This window comes from Numenius arquata, chromosome 9 (genome assembly GCF_964106895.1).
Source record: "Numenius arquata chromosome 9, bNumArq3.hap1.1, whole genome shotgun sequence".
Lineage (NCBI taxonomy): Eukaryota > Metazoa > Chordata > Aves > Charadriiformes > Scolopacidae > Numenius > Numenius arquata.
The window spans coordinates 6,766,924-6,788,579 of NC_133584.1; the positions used below are offsets into that span (position 1 = coordinate 6,766,924).

The 21,656-nt window shown below is 37.2% G+C and overlaps 1 protein-coding gene across 1 annotated transcript in view; it reads left to right on the forward strand.

The window, feature by feature from the left end:
• Nucleotides 1-2,156: 2,156 nt before the first annotated feature.
• SI (sucrase-isomaltase) overlaps nt 2,157-21,656 on the forward strand; it is a 49,946-nt gene continuing 30,446 nt past the window's right edge. The window contains exons 1-18 of the mRNA XM_074153923.1: nt 2,157-2,280; nt 3,742-3,815; nt 7,045-7,165; nt 7,258-7,367; nt 8,050-8,201; nt 10,818-10,989; nt 12,335-12,434; nt 13,027-13,139; nt 13,958-14,083; nt 14,939-15,070; nt 15,245-15,364; nt 16,171-16,284; nt 17,851-17,935; nt 18,559-18,676; nt 19,066-19,237; nt 19,925-20,041; nt 20,572-20,726; nt 21,295-21,379. Of these exons, the coding sequence (XP_074010024.1) occupies nt 2,157-2,280; nt 3,742-3,815; nt 7,045-7,165; nt 7,258-7,367; nt 8,050-8,201; nt 10,818-10,989; nt 12,335-12,434; nt 13,027-13,139; nt 13,958-14,083; nt 14,939-15,070; nt 15,245-15,364; nt 16,171-16,284; nt 17,851-17,935; nt 18,559-18,676; nt 19,066-19,237; nt 19,925-20,041; nt 20,572-20,726; nt 21,295-21,379 (2,190 nt within the window). The remainder of the gene's footprint in view (nt 2,281-3,741; nt 3,816-7,044; nt 7,166-7,257; nt 7,368-8,049; nt 8,202-10,817; nt 10,990-12,334; nt 12,435-13,026; nt 13,140-13,957; nt 14,084-14,938; nt 15,071-15,244; nt 15,365-16,170; nt 16,285-17,850; nt 17,936-18,558; nt 18,677-19,065; nt 19,238-19,924; nt 20,042-20,571; nt 20,727-21,294; nt 21,380-21,656) is intronic.

The window sequence follows — 21,656 nt, forward strand, 5'->3', positions numbered from 1 at the left end:
AAAAAAAAAAAAAGAAAAAAACACATTTAGTCATGCAGGATGGATAAGCTTATTGGCATTTTATTGCCTCTTTTCTCTAATTTGCAGATTCTGATGCGTCATATTCAACGAAAATATTATTAATTAACCAGCCATTCCTCGGCTGCAATAAGCACAGTAACTATATTTAGTCCAAAAAATTTCTGCAATCTGCCTGTAATCATGTATGTGCCTGCCATTGGTAGATGGGTTAGCAAACAATGCAATAACTGATAACAGCAAAGGATAAAACATCGATTTTGATGTTGAGCTTTACAATCAAGAGCAGCAGATGAAGGAAGCAGAGGGGCTTTAAGGTATGTCATTCATTTTATTGCATCCAAGTTTCTGGAGACCTTTACCGCACTGCTGAGTACACACCACACAACACAACTTATATTTATAAACTGTAAAGTCTTATTTCCTAAATCTCTTGTCTTGGGGGAGACCATGAGAAGGAAAAAACTGAAATGCAACATTATAGTTGGAATGGGGGAGGCAGGGTAGGGCTTGTTGATAAGAACTTTAAGAAAATCCTAGTTTTCAGAAAAATGAATGTTACATTTTAGGACTCCTAGTCAACATGTATTCAGGCAATATTAAAGGGAAGTCAGGAGAAGAACTGCTGGAGTATCATTTCCACATTGTAAAGAACAGGCCTTAAAATGTATGCTTCTCAGTACACAGTGTAGTTGCAGAGTTTGAATACAATATTCCCTGGGGAGTAACAATAAATATAATATTAAAAATGGCTATGAATTTTGATATTAACGGAGAATATATGAATAGCACTATGCTATTTATAAAAACTTCTTTATTAATCACCATGCTGAAAAGCACTTAGTTATCTAAGTAATAGCTTTACTCTTCTGGGGACTGTTGGTGGGCCAGTCTTGCTTTTACTCTTCGTTCATTCCTGTTGCTGTGGGATTTCCATGAATAGGGGTTGCAGGTGGAGTGCTAGGTTATACTTGGAAGAAATGGGAGGCAAGAATATACAATAGACTTAAACTGTTATTTCACACAAAGAAAAGCTTATTCTAAAGTATTTTTCATTCCTTTGGGTCATCACTAAAACATGTGAAAGTGCGTTGATATGCCAGTGCAATGCACACGAATTCACACACTTTCTGGCTTTGACTAAATAGAACTAGTTTCTCTGTCTTTAAGGCTGTTTTATAAGGTTAAATGTTCTTAACCAAATGTAAAATGCAGTAACTGCTGCCAATGTATATTGATCTGGATGCTGGAGATTAGTTTTAATTAGTTTTATTGCTGGTGCGCAGTTCAACGTTAAATGGTACGGTGTTGTTCTTCACACAGGGCTGAGCTGCTGGCTCTGCAGCCAGCACAGCCCCCTTGGCGCTGCATGCCCTGCTCCAGTGTGCCTCTCAAAAAAAGCAATGCTGGGAAAAGCATGAGTTTTACACGGCATTTTAAGGCACTGACTCCATCTACATACTTTCCCTTCTTTCAGTTGTGATTTCAGCAGCAACCAGTGTACCTGAGAGGCAGTTTCTTCTGCCTTCACTGAACTGCAACCCCCATGAAATCCCATGGGCTTACAGGCATGATATATTCTTCCACTTTACAAATAAGTAACTTACCCTGTTGCCTGTGTCTTGCCTTTCCTATGTGTCGCGAGCATGCAATCAGAGCTCCTTAGAGGTTTTGTCAAATATGTTTTTAACAACTCAACATTCACCTTTATAAAACAGGACATAGTTTGTGTTTGTTCTAAGGAAGGAAAGAAGACTTTAAAAAAAAATAAAAAGGGGATTTTTATTTTTTTTCCATTTAAGGAATTTCAGTAACATAAGTTACTTCAGTAGTTAATCTCAGGAGAAAATTGTTTTTGTTTATAAAATGGTTTTCAGGGAACAAAATACATTTCCCAGGGATTGCCCACTAGTGTAATAATACGGTAATCTGCGCTGTGTGAATTATCCTGAATTTGAGATTTGTTGCACATAGTCCTTAAGGAGTGTTTTATTTAAGCCGTGGGATTAGGGGACATGATTTAAAACTTGAATCATTTATACATTTTGCCAATTTCTCAATTTAGTCATGTAATTTATAGAGTTTTCAAAGCTGTTACTTCTGTTTTCCTTTTACCGATGGTGTTTCTCTGGGTCTAGATGGGCAAGAGGAAGTTCAGTGGGCTGGAAGTCACCCTAATTGTCATCTTCTGCCTGGTGTTGATCATAAGCTGTATCCTCATTGGGCTTTTGGCATCAGGACACTCTGGAGTCAAAACAATAGGTAAGCCCTTCCCATTGCTGTTCTAAGACCAGAGCAAAAACCCTGAGTGGGAACTGTTCCTCTCTGCTTGCTGACCCTATTGGAAATGCCACAGAACTTCAGGAAGTAACTGCTGACATCATTTCTGTCACTGTTGGATTCAGACTTTTCAAAAAATATGGATGTTCAAGTGTAAGTGCTCTTAAAAAAAAAAAAACCAACCACTGTAAAGTACTGACTCTTGGTGTTATTGTTACGTTCTTATCATTACCCAAAGGTGAATGATAGTCAATCTTTCAATCTTTCCTACAGATGAGTAAAGTTGCCAGTCACGAATGTAATAAATATTATGACTCATAATTTACTGTCATGTAAAAAACTTTTATCCCTTCCTCACAAGACTGGACTTGTTTTATAAAAACATAGAGCTGGTATGATTTGAAAAATTTTGAATGTAAAAAAGATAGCACTGAAAAAAAGAAAAGGGACCAGTGAGACTATGTGGGAGCAGCCAAATTGTGTGGAACATACATTGTCACCATAAAAACCTAGAGTGTTTCCTACTAATGTATTGGTACATTAGAAACCCCTTGTCTTACAGGGATATGATATAGAGTGTCTTATAAAACTTTGCTTTATATACAGTTCCATTTTGTGTGAGTAATCCCATTTACGCATGGGGATTGAAGCAAAAAACTTAGAGGTGAAAATAGCAGTAAAAGAAAAATAATTGCTTATACACAACAAAAATCTTGGTGTTTTAGTAAAACTGCCCTTACAGCCTAATATCTGCATATTTTCAGCCTGTTTCTGCCACACAATAAGTATAAATCTGCCTGTGCAAAACGTCTAAGTTTCTGTGTTGCAGATAATGCAAACAGGCAGTCCATGTATTTGTGTGCATCTCAGCCTGAGATTTTGTACACTTCAGAGTTCTCATTCCAAGCGTATTCAGTGTTCCAAAATATGTGTAAAGTAACAAAGAAAACAGCAGTCAAAGAAAACTTTTGTGAGCTGAAGTTGCCAAGAGGTCTCCTTAAATTTGATCTGACAAACCTGAAATCTAATGGAGCAACTTAATGGAGCTTTAAGGGGCTTTTGCCTGATGCTCTAATTCAAGCTCCTGTGGAAGAACATTATTTTAAGGAAAGGAACACCTGTGAGAGCAGCAGCACAGTACTCTTTAAGAAAAAGCAAAGTCCTTCCAATTTTAATTTTGCAAATATTTTCACAAGAAGAGATGTATATTGAGTTACAGGAATTACTGAATGCCCTGTACGTATATAACTTAAATAAAATCAATGTCACTCATATGTTCAAAAACTTTAAAAAAAAGCTTTATGTGAAATTATTGTGTGTAATTTTTCGAAGGTAAGATAAATCACACTAGCAACAGTTTACACTCATTTAAATATATGTTAATAGTTAAAGTATACATTTTTGAAATCCTGGTAATAACCCATTAATTTATTTTCCTAACAGAATTTAATCCACAATGTCGGAACATATTAGTAGCAGAGAGAATTGACTGCATCCCGGATCAAATAGCAACAAAGGTCTGAAAGCATTCTAGAAAAAAATCAAAAAATAGTCTTTATCTTATACAGCCTCATGTTTAATTGCAAAAAAGTAACTTGTCTCTTCTATAACAGTTGTTTTCTTAACATTTTTTATTCTGTGATTGCCTGAATACTTTGCAAGGAATCTTAACTCCTGTATAACCCATTTCAGCCCATTGAAAGAACACCTGATTTTTCTAGCCACTGTAGTAGTTTGCTGCCAAATGTTGAAGACCTTTGCCAAAGTACTCCCCAGCAGTTTGATTTTGGGATAGATGGAAAGAAAATTAGCCAGACATCAAGCAGTTGAAAAAAGTTACTCTTTTAACAACTTTTTTTTTTTGTTTGATGGTCAGGTACTAGCATTTATAATAGTTCAGAAATAACAGGTGAAGGTGCACAAGACTTATAACATAAGAGACGTGGACACAGTTTCCTTTCAGAACCAATTTGAATCTCAATGTCTTCCTTTCCTGGTTGTGATGTCTCTTATCTGGGAGAGCACAGAGTGACCTTTTAGCTTGAGAATCAATTAGTTAAGATTCCCATTGAAAAGTATCATCTTAATTTTTCAGTGCTCTCACGTTCAGAACCTTTTTGTAGTGGTTGGTCTTGAAAGGTTATTATTTTAATTTTTTTTTAATTATCATTATTTTTTTCATCTTTACTATGGATGTTCTCATTTTCTGACAGAAGCTGGGGGATGCCTGATGTCTTTCTTTTGTTTTGGGGGGCAGCTTAAGAGAAAAAATAGTGAATATATTATGATATGTAATATTTATGTCGTTCATAGAGGTATAAAAAGTGATTAACCAGCTCTCTCAATCTCTGAGGAAATTCGCAGTCTAGTTCCAGAAATGACAGTTGTCAAAGCTTCTGTCATACCATAGGTTTTGTTATGATATATGGTTCGATAAAGTCCTGTGGGCAAACAGGTTAGTGAAGGCTCAAATCACAGTCTATTTTTCTACTCTTTTGGTTCCTTCGCCCCCCCAGGAGCAAGCGTACCATGGTAGGAGCAGTCATGCAGATCACTTTAATCTTTAATTACTACCTTTGAACCATTCACCCCACATTAAGTGCTGCACTCATTGTACAGTGAGGGAAATAGTTTTGCTCTGGTTGCAACTGTAAGCCTTATTATAAGTTTGTCCTTAATTTTTACTATCACTGATTAGAAAAAAAATTAAAAAAAAATCAAATTATAGATACCAGCAGAGAAGTAGGGCCAGATCCAGATTTGAACACTGGAGTACCTATTCTGGTACTAGGTAGGTAAAATAAATGATTCCTGAACCTATTCTTCCCTTAGTGAAGACCAGGCAGAAGATTTCACAGGATTAGAAATAAATATCACCTTTAACCTGTGCCCTGATGAAAGCTGTTAGGTGCATGCCTGACACATGCCAGAGTCCCACCCCAGTGTTTCCATTCATTCCTGTATAAATTTACTCCTGGAAGCATTTCGGTTATCCTTCTTTAGGCTATTCTAATACAGCAACCAGCAGAGCTGCAAAACTACAGGTACCTGCTTAGAATAACCTAACTCTTCTGTAGTGGTTTCCATTAGTGGATTTCGGGACAAGCAGCAGCTAGGAAAATTATGATTTTCCTAAGCTTATATAGCAGGTTAGTGCCTATCTTGATTTTTTTATTCACTGAAGATGTCCTAGATGAATCCTGAAAATGAGTAGAATTACAGAGGATAGAAGTATGGAAACCAAATAGATATTTACTCTGAAATAGTTTATAAAATGGGAAATAGGGAGGTCTTGTGGTGAGAGTTGGGAAGGTGGAAAGTGAGCATGGGTTTTTCAGCCTTAGAACGTGCATTGATTTGTGGATCGATGGGGGAAATGAGTCACTCTCTCTCTCCTCCAACCATGTTTTTTTCTTGGAACCTAATGAAAATGAATGTACACATGTTTTCTGATGTGATGAGTCCCTGACAGAGAGACAAAAATGTATCTATTTGATGTATATGGGTTTCATCTTGGGTGGTTTTGCAGAGATTTCTGCGCTCCATGCAATTACTACTGAATAAATGCACTAAGACTTCCCAAGCCAGTGGCTCTGGGAGCTCCCTCTGTGCTTTCCTTCAGCATGTGCATGATTTTGGGCTGGAGCCTGGCTTATCTTTGCTCTGTTCAGAGGCTGAGAACGGCATTTCACCCGCACCAACCAGGCTGGGCTCTGTAATCAAAAAAGAAGTGCCACCCAGGACAGCAACGATAGAGATTTTGGGCCATTTTTCACCTATTTCAGCCTGCAGAATATTCTAAAGAAACATGGCACAAACACCAAAAACATTTGAGCACAACCAGATGAATGCAGAAACAGCTTCTGTTAGTGGGAAGGTGGAGGGAAAGGTTTTAAAAATCTACATGTTGGATTTGGATACCTGAGATCACTTATGGATGCTGCCCTTTGCCCTCAGTGAAGCTTGTTGAATTACTACTGCCCTTTGCCCGAAGCAATTAATTGGGTTTTTAATGTGAGAAATTGTGCGGAAACGTAGTGATGTATTACCCAAATCTTATCTTCAAACATAAAAATCACGCAAACAGCACATGAATAAGTTAATTCCTAACAGCAAAACAAAGGCACTGTAGCTTATTGGACTACTGAAAGGTAGTGTAAAGGTTGGTGCCACTATGCTGAGATGTATGTTTTACACAATAGGTTTATTTGCTTGGGTTTTTTTCTTAAAAAATAGTTAATGTATCTCAATTTGAGGTTCAGCAGAAGCAATCTGAAAATTTCTGCTATGTGAAAAATACATTAAAATGTAAATGTTATACATGATGAACAATTATGCATATGTAGATTTTTAACAACTAGATGTTAAGCCAATTAGAACTTTTACCCCCTCTCCAGTGTGTGACTTTTGGTCAGAATATAATGCATCTGTCACAGCTCAAATATTTCAATAATTCTTTTTAAATGTTCATTTTGCCTGTGGATCTTGTGATTTTAAGAAAGAATGAATGTCTAATAAGCATGTTTCTACTGTGAATCAAGAGAAAAATCCTTTCTATTTAATGTATTCTGTGTCATTGAGTTGACCTGATAAATTTTCAGAGAAAGAGTTGGTCCAATTGTAGGTATTATTAAGGTTTCTGCTGTTCGGGGTAAAATACACTCCATGTGTATTTTAACTGTTTTAGTACAGAGGATTTATTTGTGTAAAATCAACTCATTTGTGTCCCTCATGTCCTTGAATCAGAGCACCTGCACCCTGCGTGGCTGCTGCTGGAGTCCCCAGAGTGATACCAGTGTGCCCTGGTGTTTTTTCTCCCCAAACCATGGGTACAAGGTGGATGGGTCGATACGATCAACTACAGCAGGTAAATTGCAGGCTGAGCTCCCCAATTTATGCACGTGCTGGTGTTCCATTCAACACAATAACATTACAACAACATGTTTTTTTTTTCCCAAGGATTTGAGACTACATTAAAAAGGCTGCCATCACCTTCCCTCTTTGGAAATGATATCAATACTGTCCTCCTCACGGGAGAGTATCAGACACCAAATCGCTTCCGGTTCAAGGTTAATCTTTTTTTTATGCTGCTTTAAAGTTCATGTTCTGTGCAAGATTTTAGGCTGGCTGTTGCTGTGCAGTGTGAGCTGGATTAATCCCTCTGATGCACTCTCGTGACTCCTGCTGAAGTGCTCTGCTCCTCCTTTCTTTGTCCTCTCTGTTGTTGCAATACATCAGGGTAACAAGACTTTAGCACAGTGGGATTTCAACATGAAAAATTACAGAGACCTTTGAAAAGCTCAGTTTTTATATTATCTAGATTTTTTTCTCATCATAGGAAAAATTTGGGGATAAATGTATTTACTTAATTTTATTTATGGCATGGCCATATCTCTCAATCATTTTGACGTACACATTAGCTCTTGCAATGATTTCTGTTTTCCGTGGAAAACTCAACAGTCCATGCAGTGAATGTGGGGTATTGATGGGTTCTGGGGCTGAGCAGGGCTTCTTTTGTGGGAGACCTTCCTCTTGTGGTGGGTTTCTGCTGAGCCAGGGAAACACAGGGTCATGTATTAGGGCTGAAAGTGAGTGATGAAAGTTGGAAGTGAATAACAATGAAGGCAGAAGAGGTGACTGGGATACGGGTGGGAATAACCTAAGTCAGAACTATATGTTAATGCTGGAAAGTGTTTGAATTAGGAATTAATTTTTAAAGGCCCGACACTTCTGTCATTAAAATATGTGCAGATCACTGATCCTAAAACAAATAGATTTGAAGTCCCTCACGAGCATGTGCAATCATTCACTGGATCTGCAGCCTCCAATTTAAACTACAAAGTGGTTGTGGAACAGAACCCCTTTGGCATCGTGGTGACCAGAGTGAGCAACGGCAGAGTGCTGTAAGTAACGTTGGTGCTTTTTCTGTGTAATACTGATGTCATTGGTTTTCTCTGAAAACCCATGTTGCCACGCAAACAACGTATGTCCAACGCATCATATGTGACATGAACTCTTGGACTTGTAGTCTACTTCTTCTCTTCTTTTGACTGATGGATATTCGGCAAGGACTTTTGCGAGGCCTTTAGAAACAAATTCTGTGATATGGAGAGCTCTGCCTAAAAGGTTTTAGGTCTGGATCTCTTGTTCACTTTCCCCCAATACTAGGGAAATCTTTATAGATATTTTCTTTCACCAATTAAGGAAATAATAATAATAATAAAATAATAATAATAATAATTTAATTATTATTATTATCTGAAGAACTTTGCCAGTCATTCAAATTGCATGGGAACATTCTTCATTGCATCTTTTATCTTATTTGTTGCAATCATGGTGAAGCCCTGAATCACCAAAACCAGGTTGCCCTTTAGACCTGTGATATCCAAGAAAAGCTGGTGCAAGTCACTGATAAGCTTCTCATGTAATGCCGTAAGCAAAATATTTGATGGAGTTGTACATTGAATGCTTTCATCCCATTTGGGTTCTAAAAATTAATAAATAAAAAAAAAAAGGGAAGGGGGAAGTGTCAGGATGAACATGCTTATTAAATCAGTCCAAGAATGATTACCTGTCAGAGTGCTAGGCCAGTTGGACCATCAACGCTCCAAGTTTAATTAATTAGCGATTACTTTTGTGCTCTTATTAGTATTGTTGTCTTGCTTAGAATCCTCTGTCATGATTGATTTGCAATTATAGAGAGCACAAAAGAGGGACTTGCTATTCAGTAGTGCATGACTGATTAAACAGGTATATGGAGGGGGAATAAGAAAACTAGTCCAATAGAGCCATGTTGAAACCGTGCTCTGGAAGATTGTCTGTATTTTCCTTAGGCTTTTGTTTAATTTGATAAAAGTGGTTGCACTTTCTGTCTCTAAAGAAAAAAATGACAATGATGCTTGACTCTGAGTTTGAGTATCTCAAAGTAAGCTGTTGTGAGCATGGGATAAGAGCAGCCCCTCAGAGAAAGGTCCTTGATAAAATTGTTTACACAAGATGAGTGCTTTCCCAAACTCTTAAACAATCAAAGAAGAAGGAGGCCTCTTTGGAAAAATGGGGACCGATATGTTATTACAGTTCATTACAAAAATCCTAATTATCCAGGCAGTTATAAAGCCCAAAGCCTTCCATCATCATTTGTTACACTTGAGCCCTCCAAAAGAGTCAGAACTCTGATTGACCTATTACCGTCATCATTTGCAAGAAAACCTGGAAGACTGCCATAGTTTCATTGGAAATACAAACTTCTCTCCCCCCTCCCCCCCAAAAAAAAAAGCTATTTTCAATACAGTTTGTGAGCAGATGGGCAAGATAGTCCTTGGAATCATTAAAACAGGACAGAAATACAGCAGATGAGGATTTGTCCTGTGAAGCCTCCCTCAAGTGTTAGTATTTTTAACTTAAAAAAAAGAAAAGGAAAAGGAAATCTGAGCAGATTAAAATTGCAGCAAGCCCAGACTCCTCTGGTCTTGTCACCTTTTCGTGCAGTGTTTGTAATCACTAATGCACTGTGTATTCATTTAATAGTTTAATGGCCTCTTTATGCGTAAAAGAATTTACTGATAATGACATACTTATGGTGATAAATGTAGTTATAGTGTACTAATACATATAAAGTGCTAAAGTCCCTTAAAATTAATGTGGCTGTGCTTGCGTAAAGTCAAGACAAAGTTACATTACTCTCCTCTATATGAATATCATGACTGTTAAATGTCACAAATGTCACACAAAAAAACAGCTGTTAAAAGAGTTTCTAACTAAAACTACATAAAGCGAGTAGATAAAAACATATTCCTTTGAAATTTTGTATGATGTTAATACACATCGAGGTAGTTTGCCACCTGTAAATAAGTCATTTTCTCTACTTTTGAGGAAAGAGTGCGTTTTTTGTGGTTCCCTGTAAGCTGTTGGTCTAATGAAGCTGAAGATAGCCTTCAAATCTGAGGATCAGCTTCATTCCAATTGCTCTCGGCTTTAAATCTGGTTTAACTCACAGTTATGTTCTATTTATGACTGTTTCATTTAAAAAGTGATGACTGATGGAAACTCAAACTACTTCTGGGTAGGGCTCAATTTTGGTACATTTGCCAACTGGAAATGTTCCAAGTCATAGAGGAACGAAAACAGAAAATGAACATGTTTACATACAAAAGGAATGAAATTTAATGTTTTGATTAACTCCACTACACTGCCCTGTTGCTGTGGGTGGACAGGGAGAGTGGATTCAGGATTCACAGCAACAGTTGCAGGGTGGGCAGCTTTGGCGGAAGAGGGGAGTGCAAATAGATGAGTCATTTGTATGAGAGGTTTCTGTAGGATCAGTAGGCACTGCTCATCTCCTCATCTGTCCAAGGGTCGCTCTTGTCCAGCCCCACCATCCCACCTGCCTCTCCTTCAGGTCTCTGGATGGAGCCCTGAACCTACTACCCAGTTCTAACTAAAAGGAGTAGAAACAATTATTGCAACAAGTCTTAGTGAAATACTCTTTTTTAAAAATTTATTTTAACTTGTTTCATCAGGTTTGACACTACCATAGGACCACTGCAGTATGCTGACCAGTTTTTACAGCTATCAATCAAGCTACCCAGCAGCAACATTTATGGTGTGGGAGAGCACGTGCATAAGCAGTATCGCCATGATGTTAACTGGAAAACCTGGCCCATCTTCAGCAGAGATATTGGCCCCTCTGGAGTAAGGACTGGTTTTATTCTTTGCAGATGACTTCTGGAATCCAAGGTTTTTATGCAGTAGACGGATTAATAATATCCATTGAGTTTTTCCCCAAAGACTTGTCAGGCACTGCTTGTTATTACTAAAAGCTAGACGGTACTGATGAATGTTCCCCGGGGAATAGCTTTTTATAAATATTTTGATTTTTGTGTTGAGGTGCAGTTGAAAACCAGCTGATAAACATTAATATATGAGAGACTTCACTTTCTACTGATAAAGAAAATAAATAACAATATGTCCTAATGCACTGCTGTGTACAGCATTCAGTGCAGATGACACATGCTTCTACAGTTAACATTCTCATAGCTCAGCAAATGATGGAAAAGTTCTCTTTGACAGCTGTCTCTTTACAAGATAAAATATGTCTGTCAGCAGTTATTTGTTTCTATAGTCTGTATGGCTGTCTCTTTATGAAACGATTTCCAGGGCATCCATTTTTTTATAATTGTAAGATTATTTGTTACTGTTACCTCAGTTTTATAAAGAAACCATAAGCTTTTCTTTGAGAGGGCACTTCAGCATTTTGCTGAAATAGGGGGAAGACAACCATATGTAATTAATTAATAATTTGGAATTTGTACCCCTTACCTTGAGACACTTTTACACTATCTTCTCTGGTTTGAAGATAGTTCTTACCTGAAGGGCCCTATTGACTGTAGACTCATTAAGTTAAACTAACAGTGAACAGCATCAAGTTAGGCTACTTTCAAATTGCTTAAGTTCTGTTTCTTGTTAATTTGTTCCGAGTCTTCTTTTGCAGGGGAAGAAGCACAACTATGATAATAGATGTTATAATTTCTAAGGTTTTTGTTGCTAATAAAAATGGAAAAAAAAATTAGAAACGAAATAAAAAAGAAACAAGGCACTCTCTTATTTCCATAGATTAAACATAAAAATGATTACCTTGCAGGATTAATAGAAATATAGATTGGATGTAAAATCTAATCTAGGCTGAAAGGTGATGAAAGCACCTTTCAAGTTCTATTGTTAGCTTGATGTGCATAGATATTACCCAGAAATAGTATTGCAATATATGCAAACTTGCCTGAAGATCCATCATATCTGCTTGCTTATGTTATCTATATATTTGGGGAAACTTTTGTTATAATGGAAAATGTTGTCATAAAGAAGAAGAATGCCAGGAAAGAGAAAAGAGAACTGTAGGAAAGTGTCAGGATTTGTGTGTTTGTTGTTTGCTATATTTTGAGAAGTTGCAAGTTCTACCTGTGTTAATTTTGAAATATCCCAGAACAGATGCTATTATTAGATTTTAATCAGTTTATTTTTTTCTAATTTATCCTTTAAGGAAATGCATAATTTATATGGAGTTCAAACTTTCTTCCTATGTTTGGAAGACAGCACTGGAGCTTCCTTTGGTGTTTTCCTAATGAATAGCAATGCCATGGGTAAGAAAGCTTTCTCTGTAGGTCTGAGCACTGCAGTTAAATATCTTTTTAAATGATCTGTGGGATTGGGATCAGAACTGTATTGTTTAGTGTACACAATCTAAGCAATAAGTAGTTCACAATTAACATGAAGATTGCACTGGAAACCTGAGGGTCAGAAACCTATCCAAAGCCTGTACAGGTGTGCAGGACACTGGAATCAGAACCTAATTTTGGAGTGAGCATTACTTGAAAGTAAATGCCCTTTAGTCTGTTTAGATAAGTGTGCATATATGTATGCTTTACAGAGCTCTTCACAGCTCTTGAAGCTGGAAAGTTGTACGAAAAATTTAAAGAGAAAAGATTGAGCCATTGGATTTCTTCTGATTCTCTTCTCTGTAGGATGTAAAGTAATGGAAATATAGGCATTTAAAAGTCATCTGCATAAATTTCCCCTTCTTTGCCAGTTCAATTAGTGGGTTTGGGTTCCTTAGGTATTTTTAGTTTGTGCTTTTTTCTTAAGAAAATTTTCTAATCATCAGTTAGAAAATTACAAAGTTATTTTAGAATTAGCTGATATTCAAAATTGGTTTTGTGCATTCTTGTCCTGTAGAATTTGTGGTACAGCCTGCTCCAGCGGTGACCTACAGAACCATTGGTGGGATCCTTGATTTCTATATCTTCTTGGGGAACACTCCAGAGCAAGTAGTCCAGGAGTACCTGAAGGTATGTTTAGCTAGAGAGACTATGCATTGAACAGATTTTGAAAAGTGCTGGGATTTTTTCATTTGTTTTTTTTTTTTATTATTTTTTTCACATCTTTATATGACACTATGTCTTCACTATGTTATCGAACAATTGAAAATACAACTCAGTATGTATTTAACTAAGAATAACTGTTAGTATGTCCCTAATGTGACTGCTGTCATTAGGAGTAGCTAGCTGGGGTTAAACTGAGATGTAGATGTTTTTGGCTGGCCTGTTATGGGCAGCTGAAACTTAAGCACTTAAGAAACTTTGGCTGGAGATGCTGGGAAAAGAGGCCACGCAGCAACTTGAGGCCCGAGAAGTCTGTAGCTGCTAAATTCATCAATCTGTATGGCCTGACTGATTTACACAGTGGTCATTGGAGCTAGAGATGGTCTACGTGGAGTAATTTATGCTTCTTTGCTGGGGCTCACTCTTGTTATAAGGGCAAATTCCTGTTCATATGGCAATATTATAGGATAGATAGTGCTTACAGGTGTGTCATGATTTTATGGTCATAAGATATCACAGATACCTTTTGTACTTCTTGTGGTCCACTTAAGTTTCAGTGGTACCTAAAGAATGGGCATTGTCCCAGAATATTTGTATCTCTTAAAATAAATAAAAAAATCATAGAAAAATACTGCATTACAGACTGAGCTGCTCACTTCACACACTCTATCTTAGTATATATTATTCAAATAGGTTTGAGGAGTATGGATCTAGGGAAATGGGCACCCAGGTGACACACACAGTGTCCACTGACAGTGCATGGGATTTTTGCTCTCAACTTGCAGCTCGTAGGACTGCCAATGTTGCCCTCTTACTGGAGCCTGGGCTTCCAGCTCAGCCGCTGGAATTACGGATCTCTGGATGAGGTGAAGAGAGTCGTGGAGAGGAACAGGGCGATTGGACTCCCTTATGTAAGTATGGGGTTTGAGGAGAGCAGCAACCCTGTGAAGGCAGAGTTCTGCAGGAGAAATGACCCAGAGATCCTGACTACAGTGTTCTGCAGCTGGTTCATTTCACATGGGTTTAAATTAGTAAATTTCTAATATGTAGGCTTCTGGTGTCAAAGCTTTTTGTGCATTTTAATGGAGACCATTATCAGTATGTGGGACATGGTGGGGCTTAACTACAGTAAGTTTTATTTGGGCACTTTATTGTAATGCTCTTTCAGTCATACTTTCCAACCATATTCACTTATCTTCTCATATTGCCTAATCCATGAAATTTTTTTTAAATTGTCCTGTGGAAAGTTATGGAACCATATATTATTCTTAATTGACAGCCAAAGGTAAAGTACAATTAACTTTTAAAATTAGATTTCAGATTACATTAGCCTCATGCCTTAAATAGGCTAAAAATACCCTAATGTTAAGCTAAGAGTTGAGAAAGAAAGGTTTGGATTTAAGGGGATAGCTCTTGGAGTAAGGCAACTGCAACAAAATAGCCACATGTCCAGGGGCTATTAGAAAGGATGCCAGTAGACACAGTCATTTAAATTCTGTTAATGTTAAATGCAGCTCTTTTTAGGCACAAAAGATGTGTCAGTACCATTAATTAGGGTTGTAAGTAGGAGGTGAGATGCGCATTGTTTGCAAGTGGTCCTGACAGCACACTTTCTGTCAGGCTGCAGTAAAGTCCCAACAGTAAATTTGCTATAGGACAAACGGGAATTGTCAGAAGAAATTGTGTTGGACTAATATACTAATGGACTAATATAATATATTTACATGTCGCTTGTGATGTTAAAGCTGAACTGCCTTCTCTTGCAGGATGCTCAGATTACTGATATTGACTATATGGAGGAAAAGAAAGATTTTACTTATGACAAAGTGAAATTTCAAGATCTCCCTAATTTTGCAGCTTATATGCATGACTATGGACAAAAATATATCCTCATATTGGTAAGCATTTAACTATTGCTTTTCCCCTTGTAAATACTATTATAACTATTTATTATTGTATTTTGCATATTCTATGAAATTATTACATTTATTGTCTAACATTCTAGTAGTCTATAATAATTGATGCAGTATATCCTGGTTTCTCCTTATTTTTCTTTTCTAATTTTTCTATAGGATCCTGCTATCAGCACAAAAAGTCTAGCTGATGGTAGTCCATATGGAAGCTACGTCAGGGGAGAGAGCAAAAAAGTCTGGGTTAATGAATCAGATGGAGTAACAGCATTAATTGGGGAGGTAATCGCAGTTTTATGAATTTAATTTTGGTCTGTTGTCACTGTTATGGTTTAATTTAAGCCAAAGAGCTCCTTTTAAACTCTCATTTTCTAAGTTCCTTTTTTTTCAGTAAAATTACCTGCCAGTGAGAACTAAGTTTATAAGGTCTCACTTGGGATATGATACTTCTCAACCTCTCTTGATTATTTATTTTTTTTTGCAATTTTACATTAAACAAAAAGGAAAATTAAGGCAGTTTGAAGGCTCAAGGGAGAACTCATCAGACAGCTCCCATTTATTTTCTGTAGTGACTGAAGAGACAGCTCCCACAGATGGAGACAAACTGGAGAGAATCCAAAGGAGGGCCACAAAGATGATCAAAGGGCTGGAGAACCTGCTCTATTAAGAAAGACTGAAGGAGTTAGGTCTTTTCTCTCTGCAGAAGAGAAGGGTTGGGGAGGGCTTCATCACAGCATTCTAGTACTTAGAGAGCAGTTACAAAGAGGAGAAAGGCTCTTTCTTCACAAGGAGCCACATGGAGAATATGACAGGCAACGGGTACAATTTGTAAAGGAAATTTTTTACAGTGCGAGCAATCAATCACTGGTATAACCTCCCCAGGAGCATGGTAGAGTCCCCATCGCTGGAGGTTTTCAGGATGCAATTGGACAGGGTGCGGAATGATCTCATCTGGGTTCCCTTTGCCCTGAAAGGTGGGATCAGATGATCTCTCACAGTCCCTTCCAACCTGGGCTGCTCTGTGATTCTATGAACTCTTTTTAATATAATTAAAAGCTTATTTAATTATTTTCCTTTTAATATTACAGGTGTGGCCAGGAGAAACTGTGTTCCCAGACTTCACCAACCCAGACTGCACTGCCTGGTGGGTGGAAGAATGCAAACTATTTTATAATGTAGTGCCATATGATGGGATCTGGATTGTAAGTAATTCAGAACTTTCATTTTTATTTTTATTTTATTTTTTAAAATAGGCAAGGATGAATGTTTATCAAATTCAGTTTGCACTGAATTTGAAAGGGACATTTACTATTTCTAACCTGAAATTGGTGCAAGATGTGTGTGTCTTCTGGTGTTGACTTTGCAATTCAAATTTGAATTTTAAATTTTAATTGAAATCATTAATCACATCATTTAAATGATCAGTGTGCTGTTTTTTGGATGTTCAGTAACACTTTAAAATGCTTCAGTTGATGAACTATTGCTAAAGGCAAATGTTAGCACACTCCTGTATTCAGAATGGCAATATTTGGATATCTGCATACCTGCTCAGTGAGTGTGTGCTAGACAGGTCCTGAATAAAGGATATAATACATATAATCAATGTATCTATGCTCCAAATATCTCATGGAATTTCCAGTCAGTGAATTTGCAATTGCTATTCCAGGTAAGGATTTGGAAAAATCAGGCTCCTTAGACAGATTCTCCCAGAAAAAGGAGTAAAATACAGCCTGGCACAGTGGATTTTAGGTACAGTTGGAAATCAAATGAGATTAAGAACCGTTTTGATTTACCAGATATAGGTTTTTCAGGTAGTGTCTTGTTATAAAGCTTCTAAAAGTGGGCACCTGAAGCAAATCTGTGCTTAAACTTCTCAATCCCTGTTTCAGCACATTGTTCCCTTTCTTTTTGTGTTTTTCCTACTTCCTTTTACTTAAAAATAAATAAATATTTTGAAAGAAAATGAGAATCTACTGAATATTTTGCCATACATTTTAAAAAGCTGTAATAATTTTAAATTAATCTGTATGGCAAAATACAGTCCTGCTGCTGCTATGTGATAGAATGAGGTTTTCCTCACTTATTTTTGCTGATTCTTTGGTTCCATCAAGCCAAGCTATGAAGTGTAAGACTGCACAGCTCTCTTACAGAGAGAAAATACTTTGAGTGAAGCAAATTGGTCACTAGACTACAGTGCCCTCATGATGAATTTGCTTTCTTCTTCCATGCATGCTTTTCCTGCAGCACATTCAGGGATGTGCATAGAAATGCACTTGCAGCACTGCCAAATAAAATATTCATGGAAAGAGACTGCAAAGTTTGAAAGTATAATGGCTCAGAAAGTATTATAAAGGGGATGTTTAAGAATATCAAGTCACCTCGTGTATTTTGACAGAAAGTAACAGTGTACATTTGCTGGTTCTACGTTTCTCTCCAAACACATGCTCTGTACCAAAGACATTTCCTTGAGAAATGTGTGGAGTTGACCATAGGCAGGGACAATGTTTACGTGATCACCTCTTGCAATTTCTTTCTGTGGAAGAATAAGATGTAGCTCTTGCAACATGACACTCACCTGCATATATAAGTCTGTCCAACACTGAGACCTATATTAATAAAGGAATGGACCAGGTCAGAGTTATATAATTCTTGCCTAATTGTATAGTACTAGTTCTAAGTAATTACTTCTTAAAGGGTAAGAACTTAAGACTTTGTTAGGAAAATGCACTGGAGGAAACTTCATTACATTCTGCATGTTATCTTTTCAGGATATGAATGAAGTATCCAGCTTCGTTAAAGGCTCGAAAAACGGTTGTGCACAGAATGACTTAAACTATCCTCCTTTCACTCCCAGTAAGTCCACCTGCTTTAACCAAAACGCAAAATGTCAAAGAGTTTATGAATTACTGCGCAAATGGCCACAAGGATGCAAAGTGATTTTAGTGTAGTTCTTATGGGTGAGGTTTGAACATTACTATTGACAGAAAATACTGGTGCACTTTGGCCCTCATAGGTGGTGTGGTTTATATAACTGGCTTTTTTCCCCTTTTCAAATTATTATTGAATATCATCATTGCCTTAATTATGTCTGATAATGTAATGATCTTCTTTCACTATCAGTAGTTTTTGAGACATATGCAGAACTAAAATGGTGTTCATAGTTTGTATTAAGCAGTAGATTAAAGTAAGCATTACCATTGTGCTGTCAGATAATGATTCAGAAATTTAGAGCATAGTTCTCAGTTAGTCCTTGCATGGATGCAAAGCTAAAGAGTAGAAAAGGTCACAGAGCAAAGATGAATCAAACCAGCAGCCAACAGTAGCATTTTGTCTTTGTAGTAGTAATATGGGCCTTAGTGCAAACATTAAAGAGAAAAAAAGGCCTTAAATGCCATAAATGTGCATTAAAGAAAAGATTGGAAATATTCATAATAAAAATGTACTTTAAAAGTGATATTTGTATTTCTTTATTGAAGGTATTCTTGATAAACTCATGTATTCCAAGACCCTTTGTATGGATGCAGTGCAGAAATGGGGGAAACATTATGATGTCCACAGTCTTTATGGATATTCCATGGCCATATCAACACAGAAGTAAGAAATGCATCTTAAAATCTTTACAAAAAGTTTTCAGACCAGTACATGGCCTGCATTTTCAAAAACAGCAAGAGATTCCACTTCTATAGGAACCCAATTCCTGGAAAATACTGCATTATATTTAAGACAATGCAGCTAATGCAAAATCTACTAACTAAAGTTGGTAGCAAAAGCCACACGTTGGTTGTCAAAGCTGTACAGAAAGATTATTTAAAATTAATGTCTTGAACTTCACTAAAAGACACCTGGTTTACTGTAAAGGAGTCCACACCGCTGGGATTAGTAATTATTGTAAATCAGTCAGTGTAAATCTGCCTTATATAAAACTATTGATGTCCAGACTGTCTTTTTTCCTTTGCATAATTCCAGTCTCATTTCTTTTTAAGAGTCATCGAAGCACTGTTTTCCGGAAAACGAAGCTTCCTTATTTCGAGATCTACTTTTATTGGATCAGGAAAGCACACAGGACACTGGCTGGGAGATAATGCAGCAACATGGGATCACTTAAAATGGGCAATACCTGGAATGCTAGATTTCAACCTCTTTGGAATTCCTTATGTATGACATTAGTTTGTGACATCCTTTCAAAACCTACGGATAAACAATAACTCTACTTCTGCGATAACAGATCATCTAATCAGATGCTATCTAGATAACCACCTTACATTTTCAGCTCCAAATTAATTCCCTTTAGGAATCTGGTTTTAACATTTTTTTCCAATTATTGATTTTTGGTTTAGGTCACTTATTTTGATTACTGTGGCTCTGTGTGTATAGTGAGAAAAATGTGGGTAACAAACATATTATCTTATATATCCCAAGCTACTTGTTACTTCTAGTAATTTTTAAAATAGTGATCGACGTGAAAGACTAAGCTCTTCTCCTTATCATTTCAAAGTAAATAGAGACTTCTATTTCTAAGGGAAATAGAGCCAAATTACCCTTGCCATGATTTAAATTTATATGACTCTTGAGCTTTTTCATAATGTATGCATTTTAGCACCAAAGAGGAAGGCAAAGGTTTGGAAGAAATAGAATGATGGGCAGTGTTAGCTAGTAATCAGTGTAATTTTGCATACAATGTAGTTTGTACGACATCATAGACTGAATTTGAAAGAAGAAAAGTTCAAACATTTTGAACGGCTCAGTCACTCTGGCTAGTAATTAAGATCGAATTAAGCATTTTGTGTAGAGATTAGAGGTGTGGTGTACTGTACATCCAACACTTTCTGATTTCATTTAAAGATTGGAGCAGATATTTGTGGTTTCTTTGACAACACCACAGAAGAACTTTGCAGACGATGGATGCAAGTAGGAGCGTTTTACCCATTTTCAAGGAATCACAATTGCGAAGGATTCATAGTAAGTTGTGCTTTCTCTTACAAAATGCTTTGAGTTACACTACTACATTCCTTTAATAGTATCACTAGTCATTACCATCAATGACAATTATGTAGTTAACCAGTTTGAAAATGGCAAGCTCTCTTTTATGAAATCTTAGATATGACAGGTTTGGCTTCATAAGGGTTAATTGCACGTACTTGAGACTACACTTATTTAGCAACAATTTCATCACAAGGACAAGCACTCACTGCTGTGTGACCCATCAGACTGACTCTTGGGAGCTCTTTAGCAGAGGCCTGACTGCATGCCAGGGTGAAACTCGGGCTAATCCTAATGTGCCCTTCTTGCAGATGGGCAAGGAGGGACATGCAGTGCAAAACACGGGCAGTCCAGAGGAGCAGGATCTCAGGTCATACCACCCAGAAGGCAAACATCGTGCAGATGCACAGCACTGAATTTCAGCCTCTCTGAAACAGCAACCGGTTTTCACGTTTGGCAAATTGTTTTCTGCATGATGAAAATAATAATAATATGATATTTGTTTCCAGCCTCAGGATCCAGCTGTATTTGGACCTGATTCAGTCTTGGTGAAAACCTCCAAGCATTACTTGAACATTCGCTACACTTTGCTACCCTACCTGTATACACTCTTCTATAAAGCTCATACTCAAGGAGACACTGTTGTACGGCCAGTTTTGCATGAGTAAGTTGACTTATCAGCCTTTTTGATAGCTTTATGAGGGATAAAAAAATAAGACACATTAATGTTCTTAGGGACTTTCTAAACACTGATGTAGTCTGTGAAAATGCATATTGGAATATATATAGACAACTTCTTAATTAATGAAATACCATTTTGGAGTAATCAGAAGAGTAATCAGAATCCACCTGTAATTTCTGCATATACGCATATATTATTGTCAGTCACTCTTGCGAGTTGCTATGAGATGTTATTGTCAGCTAATCAGATTATTCTCCACCATCATATCTATATATCAAAATATATGTTTCCTTGCCTGGATACTCTTGAATAACCTGTGTCAAGAATACAGGCACACCAATGCTTTGACGCGCATGTAGAGAATATTAACTAAACTAGCAAGACCTTACCTTCTCACCTTCAGATTGCTTCAGATTAAAAAAAAAAAACAATTTTGATATCATACTCTTCAGTCATGGCCCTAGACAATCGGTACCCTGAAATATTGGGATTGCTGATGATATAGTTCATAAAAAAACCAGTTGCTACTATATCCTTCCCACTTGCCCAGGTTCTACTCTGATGAAGTGACGTGGAGTGTCGATAGGCAGTTCCTGTGGGGTCCTGGGCTGCTTATTTCCCCTGTACTTGACCCGGTAGGTTTGGCTGTTTTGGTATCTATCTCCTAACTACTTCATGGGACACAGGGACATGTTGAGTCACCAATTCCAGCTGTTTTCTCTGCCTGGGGACTGCAACATAAAATCCTCAAGTTACACTATTTCTGTCGCTCCTTTATTGCTCTGATTAGAAACCACCTTCCTGTGCTGAGCTTTTGTGTTATTCAGCTCAAAGATTATAGCTCCTCTAGTATATATGTATTTCCTGCTGAATTCACACTCCCCCTCCTTTTTTATGTTCAACAAGCTGAAC